Genomic DNA, 11737 nt, shown 5'->3' on the forward strand with positions numbered 1-11737 from the left:
AGAGTGTTTTTTATCTCTAGTGACAGGCAAACCCTGCTAAAATGCAGGAATCTTTAGATCAGCTTCCAGCCTGCAAACTAGTGACCTCCAGGTGTTTTGCCCAAGCAGCCTGGGAATTCTCAAGGCTGAAATCTTAGTAAATCTGGAAATTGGGAAGGCTGCTCTAGTGTGCAGGGAGCATAATAGACAGAGAGGAGGATAGTGTCTGCTATCTAAATGTCATTGGAAACAACGTGGGAGACACTTCCAAGTTTTGTCCCATATTATTCTATTAATAATATGAAGATGACAGGCTGTTAATTATTTAGGGCTGCGCCCCAAAACAAGAACTTCATGAACTTTTAGGAGCCAGGAAGCACCCAGCTAATCTGATGAAGCTAGAGCTCGGACGATCTAGCTATTGCTGACGCTCTATGGTTAGGCCATAAGCGCGCCTGCAAATAAGAGTAGAAAGCGCCTGTAGCTGAACAGAAAGGAACTGAGACCATAGAGTCGCGGGTGGCTAGAGAGACTATGGAAAGGCGAAGCGCGGAGGAACCTCGTCTTCCGGCCTCCCAACGGGGGGGGGGGAGCGGTGGCGGCTGGGCTTTCTCCCGGGTCGAAGCGGCGGCTGGAAGGTGAGTGGAGGGCAGGTGGGCGGAGAGGCCGGGAGCAAGTCGGGCTCTTCGGTTCGCTCCACGTTGTAGCAGCAGATCAACAACTACGCGGAAATACGTCTCCTCCTGCATATCCCCCCCCCCACCCGCCCAATTTTATCCCCCCGCCCAGAGCTTCACCTTCTAAGTTGCCTGCAAGTTTCTGTTGCTGGGGAGATTCCAACCACACCGTCGCTGTAGGGTCGATTCCGGGTGTTCTTTATGAGCCTGTTGTTCTGCTTGCAAGGGAGGAAGTTCACGGGCAACACCGGCGCTTCAAATCTTGCAGAGGCTTCGCCGTCTCAGGATCAGAATAGAGCTGGAAGGGACCTTGGAGGTCTTCTAGTCCAGCCTCTCCTTTATAAACCTCCAGGGATGAAACACCCACAACTTCTGGAGGCAATTGTGTTCACATTTCCAGCGTTCTGGTTGTTAACGTATGTGCAGCCCACCTCTGGATAGGGCCCATTGTTCAATTCTCTCAAGATCTTTTTGGATCCTGAGCTTGTCTTCTGGGGCGCTGGGTGTTCCTGCCAGTTTAGTGTCACCTGCAAATTTGTTGAGTTCTCCTTCTATTCCCTCATCTAAGTTATTTGGGAAGATATTGAAGAGTACTGGGCCTAAGACAGAACCTTGCTTACTTCCCTCCATGTAGATGTAGTACCATTAAGGACTACTGGTTGAGTAGTTTGTAAGCCAGTTACAAATTCATCTGGTGGTGATGCTGTGTCCCCCACATTTTTCTAGCTTAGCAAGAAGTAGGTTGTAGTCTATTTTGTCGCTGGTCTCCTAATTTAGTCACTTTATCAAAAAGAGCCTTGATAGTACAGTGGTCTAAGCACCCTGTTATTAACACAGCTGCCTGCAATTTCTGCTGGTTCGAATCTCTCCAAGGTTCAAGGTTGACTCAGCCTTCCATCCTTTCTAAGGTAGGTGCAATGAGGACCCAGTTTGTGGGGGCAATAAGCTGACTTTGTATAAATATACAAAAGTATGAAGGCTATTGCTTAACGCATTGTAAGCTGCCCTGAGTCTCCGGAGAAGGGCGGCATATAAATCAAATTTTAAAAAAAATGAAATTAGATTGGTTTGGCATGATATGTTTTAAAAAACCCATGCTGGCTACTAGTTATAACTTTATTTATTTCTAGATGTTCACAGACCTGTTTCTTGATTATTTTTTTCCAGTATCTTTCCATGTATTGATGTTAGATTGATTGGTCTGTAGTTTCCTGGGTCTGTTTTTTCCCTTTTTTGCAAATGGGAACAACATTAGCTCTTTTCCAATCCTCTGGTATCCCCCCCAAAAAAATAGGCGACCAAAGCATCGCCTTCCTGCTCTATGCAGATGACGCTGTGATCCTCTCCTGGACACCAGTAGGCCTTAAAAGAGCCTTGCGAGCCCTTCTCCAGTACTGTAATTACAATAAACTGGACATAAAAAAGGCCAAACTGTATTCATGGTATCTAAATGGCCACAAAATAGAGCAGGTAACCACCTTCAAATACCTGTGGATGGTCATTCGGGCCAAAGGTTCAAGAAAAGCACATGGAGAATATGCAGCTGCCTTGGGCCAAAGATCAGCGAGCGCCATTCTTAATTTTTTCCACACAAAGGGAGGATACTGTGTCCCTGCTGCTATTAAGCTTTTTGTGGCCAGGTCACTAGCTTTATATTTTACATCATTAGAAATAGTTCAGTCCAAATTCATTAGATGAATTCCCCAGATGACACCATGTGTCTCAAATGCACTTTTGCGCCTGGAGACAGGATTGATAAAAGTTGAAGCAAGAATCTGTATAGCGTCCTTAAATCTCTGGCTAAAGCTTAACTTCTTTCCACAACGTCTTGCTCCGTTAATCCTCCAAGACAAATTCTCTTCATCATGGATCAAGGCTGTCGAGTCCAACCTTGCCAAATTAGGCTTCTCCCCAGCTTTAATACTCAAGATGGACTATTATCTAACAAGACAAACCTTGCGACAAAGAGGACATTGAGTGGCAGGTGGATTTGGGGAAAGCTCTGCTGTTTCTGGCTCCAGATGCGATTAGGTGTGTTGTTGCTCCTGCCAGCTATCTTAGTCAATTGGAATGAGCAATAGTGGTATTGTGTTGGACTGGGCTGATCATATTTTTCAGTGTATCCCTTTTTTCTTGAGTTGTTTTCCCCTTCAGGATTTTTATCCATGAAATTTTGTCTCTCTGAGTTTGTTAAAATCAGCTCTTCTAAAGTTTAAGACACTGATTGGATTATATTCTATTGCTTGTGTTTGCATTGTATTGAATTCCAGTATGACGTGGTCACTTTCACCCAAGGTTCCAGCACCTTCAACTCCTTCTATCACTTCTTCTCTATTAATAAGAATTAGGTCCAGTATAGTTTTTCCTCTAGTTCCCTCCTCTACCCTTTGGATGACAAAGTTGTCAGCTAAGTTGGTTAGGAATCTGCTCGATCTCCCACTTGCTGCTGAGTTTGTCTCCCAGTTGGTATCAGGGTAGTTAAAGTCTCCTGTTACTACTGTGGTATGTTTCCTACATACAATTGTTAATTGACTAGCAAAGAGTTCGTCTATTTCTTCCGCTTGGTTGCTTGGCCTGTAGTATATTTCTATAACAATGTCATTTTTCTTTCCTTTTATATTGGCCCATATGGATTCTAGGAGGTTTTCATCCTTGGTATTGTGTATTTCTGTAGAGATGTAGTGAACTTTTATATATAATGCAACTCCACCTCCTCTTTTGTTAGGTTTGTTTCTCTTGAATAGTTTGTATCCCTCTATCAGGACATTCCAGACATGAGTTTCATCCCACCAAATTTCAATAATGGCAACTATATCATATCTGCCTTCATGTACTAATACTTCAAGTTCCCCCTGTTTGTTCCCTAAACTTTCAGCATTAGTGTATGGGCGTTCCTTCTGTTAATGCTCACATACTCTACCGATTTCATTTTGTAGACAGAAAATACACATGGATTGTCTACAAACATACATACATATGGTACACACAGATAGAGGGGTGTGTTTCTCTATTTTTTTTTAACATATGTGTACCCGTGTTCCTATCCTCAGTATTTCCAGGTACTTTGCAGTCCTGACAATCTGTGATTTGCATGAGTTAACAATAGAATTGTCGTGAATATTTGAACTTAGTCTTTTATGTGTTATAGTGAATGGCAGTGGTTAATCTGGCAGTTTGGCCATGTTTGCTTTTTCATTGTTATGTATGCTTTTTTCTTGTTTTCACATCTTTCAACCGTATTATAAAGAGTAATTAAAGTATCTCTTTTATGTGAATCTTATAGGCAAAGGGAATGCCAAGAAGAACCTTCTGGATGACAGAGAAACAGAAGCAGCTTTAAAAAGGAAAGCAAATCTGGAACATCTGGTACAAGTCTTTTCCCTTTCCTCCAGAATACCAGAAAACTCTTCTTCCCCAGCCATTAAAAGACAAGAGAGAGAAAAATAGGAAAAGAGTTTTGAGCCATTAAACAATTATTATATGCGGAACTCAAGGAAAGATTAAATGAAAAATAAAGGTGGAACATTTCCTGATTCAGAAAAAGAGGAAATATCTAGAAGTCTGTGGGGAGGAAGCGCTCATCCCAGACAATAATGCAGGCCTCATCCTGTGAGGAAACAAACAGCTTGAACCATCCAAGAACAGATCACAAATCAGTGGCAGAAAAACTCCACAGATATGTATATTGTGAGAAAAGCACAGATTGCAAATCAGAGCTGATTATGCATCAGAGGATCCACACTGGTGAAAAACCATACAAATGCCCCGAATGTGGCAAAGTCTTTTGCTACACTTCCCAATTTATTCAGCATAAAAGACTCCATACTGGAGAAAAGCCCTATCAGTGTTCACAGTGTCCCAAAAAGTTTAGTAAGCATGCCAACCTGTTGATACACCAGAGGACACACAGTGGAGAGAAACCATATGAGTGTTCGGATTGTTGGAAAAGTTTTAATAATAATTCTAACCTTGTGAAACAGCACAAGACTCATACAGGAGAGAAACCATATGAGTGTTCGGATTGTGGGAAATATTTCAGTAAGAATTCCAACCAGAGGACTCACACAGGAGAGAAACCATATGAGTGTCCAGAGTGTGGGAAAGCTTTCAGTTGGAATTCTGACCTAGTGAGACACCAGAGGATCCACACAGGAGAGAAACCATATGAGTGTCCAGTTTGTGGGAAAAGTTTCAGTTGGAATTCTGACCTAGTGAGACACCAGAGAACTCACACAGAAGAGAAACCATATGAATGTCCAGTTTGTGGGAAAAGTTTCAATCGTAATTGTAACCTTTTGCAACACCAAAGTACTCACACAGGAGAGAAACCGTATGAGTGTCCAGATTGTGGGAAAAAATTCAGTAATAATTCTAATCTTCTGAAACACCAGAGGACTCACACAGGAGAGAAACCATATGAGTGTCAATACTGTGGGAAAAGTTTCAGTCAGAACTGTAGCCTGGTGATACACCAGAGGACTCACACAGGCGAGAAACCGTATGAGTGTCCGGATTGTGGGAAAAGTTTCCAGCATAATTCCAATCTGGTCATACACCAGAGGACTCACACGGGAGAGAAACTGTATGAGTGTCCAGACTGTGGGAAAAGTTTTAGTCGAAATTCCAGCCTGGTGATTCACCAGAGGACTCACATGTGCGAGAAACCATATGAGTGTCCGGATTGTGGGAAAAGCTTCCAGCAAAATTCCAATCTGGTGATACACCAGAAGACTCACACAGGAGAGAAACCATATGAGTGTCCAGAGTGTTGGAAAGCTTTCAGTTGGAATTCTGACCTAGTGAGACACCAGAGGATCCACACAGGAGAGAAACCATATGAGTGTCCAGTTTGTGGGAAAAGTTTCAGTTGGAATTCTGACCTAGTGAGACACCAGAGAACTCACACAGGAGAGAAACCATATGAATGTCCAGTTTGTGGGAAAAGTTTCAACCATAATTGTAACCTTTTGCAACACCAGAGAACTCACACTGGGGAGAAACCGTATGAGTGTCCAGATTGTGAGAAAAGTTTCAGTAGTAATTCTAACCTTCTGAAACACCAGAGGACTCACACAGGCGAGAAACCGCATGAGTGTCTGGATTGTGGGAAAAGTTTCCAGCAGAATTCCAGTCTGCCGCCCAAACCCACGATCCCCTTCCCGATTCCAAACATGGGGTGTGTGCAGAGACAAAAAAAAGTGTACCGTGTTTCAGGCGGCGGATCTGGCCAGGAGGAAAGAGAAGAGTCTGCTGAGAAGGGGGACGGGGGCGCACGGCTCTGCAATGTGCAGAAAAACACTTTTAGGCGTCAGCGCTACAATCTCCTCCCCGAATCCAAAGCACTTCCCAGTTCCCCGCTGCACATTGCAGGGGAACTAGCCGCCACCTGAAGCGCGACTCTTGAGGTTTGCATTTTGGAATCCGGGGAGCGATGGCTGGAAAGGAGGAACGTTTCCCTTTAGGGGCTCCCATTCAGTTTGGCTTGGCTCCTGGGCGCAGAGAGGGTTAGGCAGCGGCGGCGGTGGCTCCTCACATTGTTGGGGAGTGAAGTCAGCACGGCCAGAGGGGTGACCAGCCGCAAATCGTGGCACCCGCCTTGTTCCCCAAAGCTGCTGGGCAGATTCCTCCCCACACACACTGTCCCGAAGAGGGAGGGTTGTTCCTCAGGCTGTGCTCTGTCCCTCCCCCCAGAGCATGCTAGGGGTCTCTGGGGGAAAGCGAGTAGTCCCTGCACCTCTCGCTTGCAGGAGGAAGAGGAGGGCGGCGCCACCTTAAATGCTGGTAGGCAGAAGTAAAATACTTTTTTCCTTGGTTTCCTCCCCCAAAATTAAGGTGCGTCTTATACTCCACTGCGTTTTATACACCGAAAAATACGGTATATGCTACCCTTCTCCCATAGGACTCGGGGCGGCTCACAACAATAAAACAACCCGACAATAGATAAAAATTAAATAATATTAAAAACCAATTAAAATCCCCAAATCCCCAAGTTAAAATCCACGGCAGATCAGGGAAGTTGCTGAAAGAGCCATGTCTTTAGGTTGGCGCAGAAGGTGCGGAAGTCGGGGGCTACCAGGGCCCGGTGGGCAACCCATTCCAGAAGGTCGGTGCAACCACAGAGAACGCCCTCATCCTGGGGACCTCCAGCCGACACTGTCTGAACAAGGGGACCCGGAGGAGGGCAGCCCTATGTGAGCGCACTGGGCGGTGGGAGGCCGGTAGCAGGTGATCCTGCAAATTCCCCGGGCCCATGCCATGAAGGGCTTTATAGGTGAGTACCAGCACCTTGAAGCTGATCCGTAGGACCACCGGCAACCAGTGCAGCTTGCGCAATAGTGATGTTATATGGGAGTAGCAGGACGAACCAGTAACTACTCGCGCAGCCGCATTCTGGACCAGTTGGAGCCTCCGGGTGCACCCCAAGGGCAGCCCCATGTAGAGGGCATTGCAGTAATCCAACCGAGAGATAATGAGAGCATTAGTGATCGTACGGAGGGTGTCCCTGTCTAGAAAAGGGCGTAACTGGTGCACCAGGCGAACCTGTGCAAATGACCCTCTTGTCACAGCCGTTAGATGGTCCACTAAAGACAGCCGTGAATCAAGGAGGACGCAAGATTACGAACCCTTTCCGAGGGAGCAAGACACTCCCCTCCCATCAACAGTGATGGGGGAGCTACAGCAAGGGACGCCGGTATCCACAGCCACTCTGTCTTGGAGGGATTGAGCTTGAGCCTGTTCCTACCCATCCAGACCCATACCTCCTCCAGGCACTTAGACATCACGGAAAGGGCATCGCTGGGTTGGTCCGGGGTGGAGATGTAAAGTTGGGTATCATTAGCGTACTGATGATACCGCACCCCGAAACCACGAATGATCTCACCCAGCAGCTTCATATAGATGTTAAAGAGCAGGGGGGAGAGAACCGACCCCTGCAGTACCCCACAAGTGCGGGGCCTCGGAGAGGATCTCTGACCCCCTGCCCAAACAAATTGCATACGGCCCGAGAGGTAGGAGGAGAACCACTATAAAACAGTGCCCCCACCCCCAACTCCCCAAGACGTCGCAGTAAGATACCATGGTCGATGGTATCAAAAGCCGCTGAGAGGTCAAGTAGCACCAGGATGGAGGAATAACCCATCCTGGGCCCGCCACAGATCATTCATCAAGGCGACCAATGCCGTTTCCGTGCTGTGTCCACACCTGAAGCCTGATTGGATAATCAGTCTCCTCCAGGAATTGCAGAAGCTAGTACGCCACCACAGACAGAACAACCTTCATTATAAAACGAAGGTTGGAGACAGGATGAAAGTTGTTCAGGGAGGCCGGATCCAGGGCAGGCTTCTTGAGGAGGGGACGAACCACCGCCTCCTCGAGTAAGGCGGGGAAGACCCCATCTCTCAATGAAGCGTTGATAATCGCCCGGATCCAGTCTCCAGTCACCTCCCTGGTTGCCGCAACAAGCCAGGAGGGACAAGGGTCCAGTAAACATGTGGAGGCCCCCAGTCTACCCACAATCCTGTCCGCTTCCTCCATAGAAACAGGATCAAAGTCAACCCAGCTGTTACCTCCAAGATCTGCTCCCATCCCCTCGTTGGATCCTGCCGACGGGAAGGGGATTGTATCCATTTTGATAGGAGTCCTGGAGGCGTAGTGGTTAGAATGTAGTATTGCAAAGGCAATAACCATTTCAAGATATTGGTAATTCTTGACTTACAATCATTCAATTAGTGACCATTCAAAGTTACAACATTACTGAAAAAAGTGACTTATGACTCTTTTTCGTACTTAGGACCATTGCAGCGTCAACATTCAGATCCTTGGCTGCAATGATTGCAATGTCCTGGGGTCATGGGATCCCCTTTTGTGACTTTCTGACAAGCCAAATCAATGGGGAAGCCAGATTCATTTAATAAGTGTGTTACTAATTTAATTGCAGTGATTCTCTTAACAACTGTGGCAAGAAAGGTTGTAAAATGGGGCAAAACTCACTTAACACCTGTCTCGCTTAGTAACATAAATGTTGGGCTTAATTGTGGTTGTAAGTTTCTGCAGTAATCTGCAGTAATGTTTCTAAAGCTACATTATTTCATGAGAGCCATTCATTTCGTCATGATAGGTTTCAGTTGCCCCTCAGATTGAACTGTTTGCTATAGTTAATTCATGAATTTGGCAACTTGGCATGTGAGTTAGTGAGATGGATGACATACTAATTTAATAAGTAAATAAATGTGAATATACTTAGGATGCAGACAGACAGATGCACATTAAATATTATTTTGTGGTTCTTTGGTTGTTCGACAATATATAATACAGTAGGCTTTAATATCTTCATTTCATGTAAAATATAAATAAATAATAATATATAGAAATGGGTGCTTTTTAATGAGCATGTTTTAAATATTTCTAGAAATTTCCACAATGAAAGGTCTAAATAATGTTATCTGTTCCACTGCAGTATAATTTTTAAGTGTTCTGCAGGGTTTTCTCACCTACACGTGAAATATTTCAATTGGTTTGTTTTGCATTTGCTCATCTTCCAGATTCCTTGAACTTTATATAGTTTATTTTCTGAAACAATTTGAGTCATACATCGTACTTCTTTTTTTCATTCCCCGCTAACACTTTTGTCAAAAGAGAGAGAGAAAGGTAAGTCCTATTCGCTAAAATATGGACCCGCAGTTCAGAATTGAAACTTCTTTGTGTAAGTCAAATAGTGTGCTTCTCAAATCACACCATCCTGGTCCTCGGTTCTGTATAATATACCTCCTTCAAGTCATAGAAATAAAAGATCTCTATCTGGCTTTCCAAAGTGAGAATGGGTTTTCCTGTGAAATATGAAAAAAGATGAAAGAATTCCAGGTGAGTGGTGCGGTGGAGCTCTCACCTCACCATCAGGAGGCTGTGACTTCGATCCCAGGTAGATATTTCTTTCTTGTGTCCAAATGAGACTATATCTGCTACAAACTCTGCATTGGTGACAGGAAGGGCATCCGGCCAGAACAGCAAATCTCAGAACAGCATACAGAGCACACAGAAGAAAAAGGCGGGAAAAAAGGGAAAGGCCCCCTTTACACTCAGCAACCAATCATAAGGTAGACTGCCTCATGCAGGAGCCCACACGCTTCAACCAATCAACTGTCACTGGGTGTTCTGGTCTACTGTGCACTTCAATAAACTGGTTATTCCATTTCAACATCTTCCCCTCAGGTTGCCAAAACAACTAGACAAAAATATAGTTTCTTCCCCTGTGCCACCACTCTACTAAACAGCCAACTCCAACACCACTGCCTTCTGCCAAAATATATTTACCCATGTGGTAGGCTGTATGGTATTATTATCATCCTCTTCTTATCCTCAAGTTTCCTACTACCTTCTCCTACCAGTATATTATGTGATCAATTATTTTATCTTATGATTTATGATTCCCTTACGATGTATGACTATCACTTTGTATGTACACTGAAGCATATGCAGCAGAGACCATTTCCTTGTGTGTCCAAAGCACACTTGGCCAATAAAGAATTGTATTTTATTCTTTCCAATTTTTGATTACTGAATTGCTCTGAGTCTCTCCGCCTTCATTTTCAGCTTTCATTTTCCATAAAGATTTGTCCAATGGCTTGCTGAAATCCAAGTATACCATCTGCACAGCACTTGCTGATCTGGTAATTTAATTGCTTCAATCAAAAAAAGGCAATGAGGTTTGTTTGGCAAAACCTGTTTCTAACAAACCCATGCTGGCTTCTAGTAATCACCTTGCTTGTTTATAGGTGCTCAAACATTCTCTGCTTGATTATATTTTTTCCAGGATTTTTCCAGATATTGATGTCAAACTGATTGGCCTATAATTTCCTAGATCATTTCCCCAGTTTTTGTAGTTTGGAATCGCATCAGTTCTTTTCCAGTACTCTGGTATTTCTCCTGTTTTACATAAACTTTCAAAGATTACATTCCATGGTTCCAAGATTATATTGTCTAGAATTCTAGGCAATGCTACAAAATAATACTATACTATATACTATACTAATACTATTACTAATACTAAAACTAATAATATACTATGACTATCATTGTGTTATACCCTATACCCATGATGGTGAACCTATGGTACGCGTGGCAGCAGTGGCACACAGAGCCATGTCACCCGGCACGTGTGGCATTGCCCATTCCTCTTCCGGGTTTCCAGGGCACACATCTGCACCAGCCAGCTAATCTGGTTACTGGTGCACATGCGTGTGTGATGATCAGCTGGCCTTAACGTCTTAGTGTGCGGGTGCACCGGCCATGCTGTCGTCACCTGCATGCAGCCCAAGCACATCCATCGTTGGCCAGCTAGGAGCTCTGCGGCCAGTCACACCCCTGCACCTGGCTGTCTGCCTGCCTGCCTCGTCCCTGCCACTGCGAGGAAAGACTCCAAAGCTGTGCTGCCTGGGATCCACGTTTGCTGCTGCAGGGGAAGCTGGGTATGGCTGGCTGGACACCTCTGGAGCGCGAGGCTGGCAGGAGGAGCCACCGCTGCCTCTTAGCTGGCGCAAACAGCCTGCTGGCACAGCCTGCCGCCACCCTCTCTCCCCCAGCAGCTGCTCCTGCCACTGCCAGGGAAGTGGCAGCGCGAGAACCACCGCCGGGGCAAGGGGGTGGCGGCAAGGATGGGCAGTCCTGGGCTTCCCTGTCTCCCCACTCAAGCAGGCTTCTGGTGCAGCCTCAGGACTCCCGGGGGAGGCTTTGAAGCCCCGGCCCGCTGCTCCTGGCGCTGCCACCCCCACACCCCCGGCAACAGTGGTTCTCATGCTGCCGCTTCCCCGGCAGCACCAGAAGCAGCTGGCAGGGCAGAGAGGGCGGTGATAGGCTGTAGCGGCAGGCCGTTCACACTGGCTAAGAGACAGAGGCTGCTCCTGCAGCAGCCAGGAGAAGGAGAAGCTGCGGGCAGGGAGGCGAGCTGGCCCAGGAGGACTGGAGGCTCCTCACACATGGAGACCCACTGGCGGGGAAGTGGTCATTTAAGTAAGCAGTAAGAGGCGTGCCGGCCAGGAAGCAGTCATGTTCTCTGGTGGGAGAACGTTGCGCCAAACTTTGCTGGC

The 11737-nt window shown here is 45.9% G+C and overlaps 2 protein-coding genes across 2 annotated transcripts in view; both read left to right on the top strand.

Annotated features, from left to right (window-relative positions):
- The window catches only part of LOC117657716 (uncharacterized), a 64492-nt gene that overhangs the window by 42277 nt on the left and 10478 nt on the right, over window positions 1-11737 (top strand). The gene's annotated exons all lie outside the window — the stretch shown is intronic.
- Window positions 505-10198, top strand: LOC148115742 (uncharacterized). The gene is made up of 2 exons (XM_087884032.1): window positions 505-617; window positions 3940-10198. The coding sequence occupies exon 2, from the start codon at window positions 4250-4252 to the stop codon at window positions 6044-6046; it is 1797 nt and encodes a 598-aa protein (XP_087740158.1). The 5' UTR covers window positions 505-617; window positions 3940-4249; the 3' UTR covers window positions 6047-10198.

The sequence above is a fragment of the Pantherophis guttatus genome, chromosome 2, assembly GCF_059756535.1.
Source record: "Pantherophis guttatus breed Tessera chromosome 2, ASM5975653v1, whole genome shotgun sequence".
Lineage (NCBI taxonomy): Eukaryota > Metazoa > Chordata > Lepidosauria > Squamata > Colubridae > Pantherophis > Pantherophis guttatus.

Bases quoted from the DNA above. Each gene is read 5' to 3' on its own strand.
- LOC148115742 (XM_087884032.1), top strand. From the start codon at position 4,250: ATGCAGGCCTCATCCTGTGAGGAAACAAACAGCTTGAACCATCCAAGA.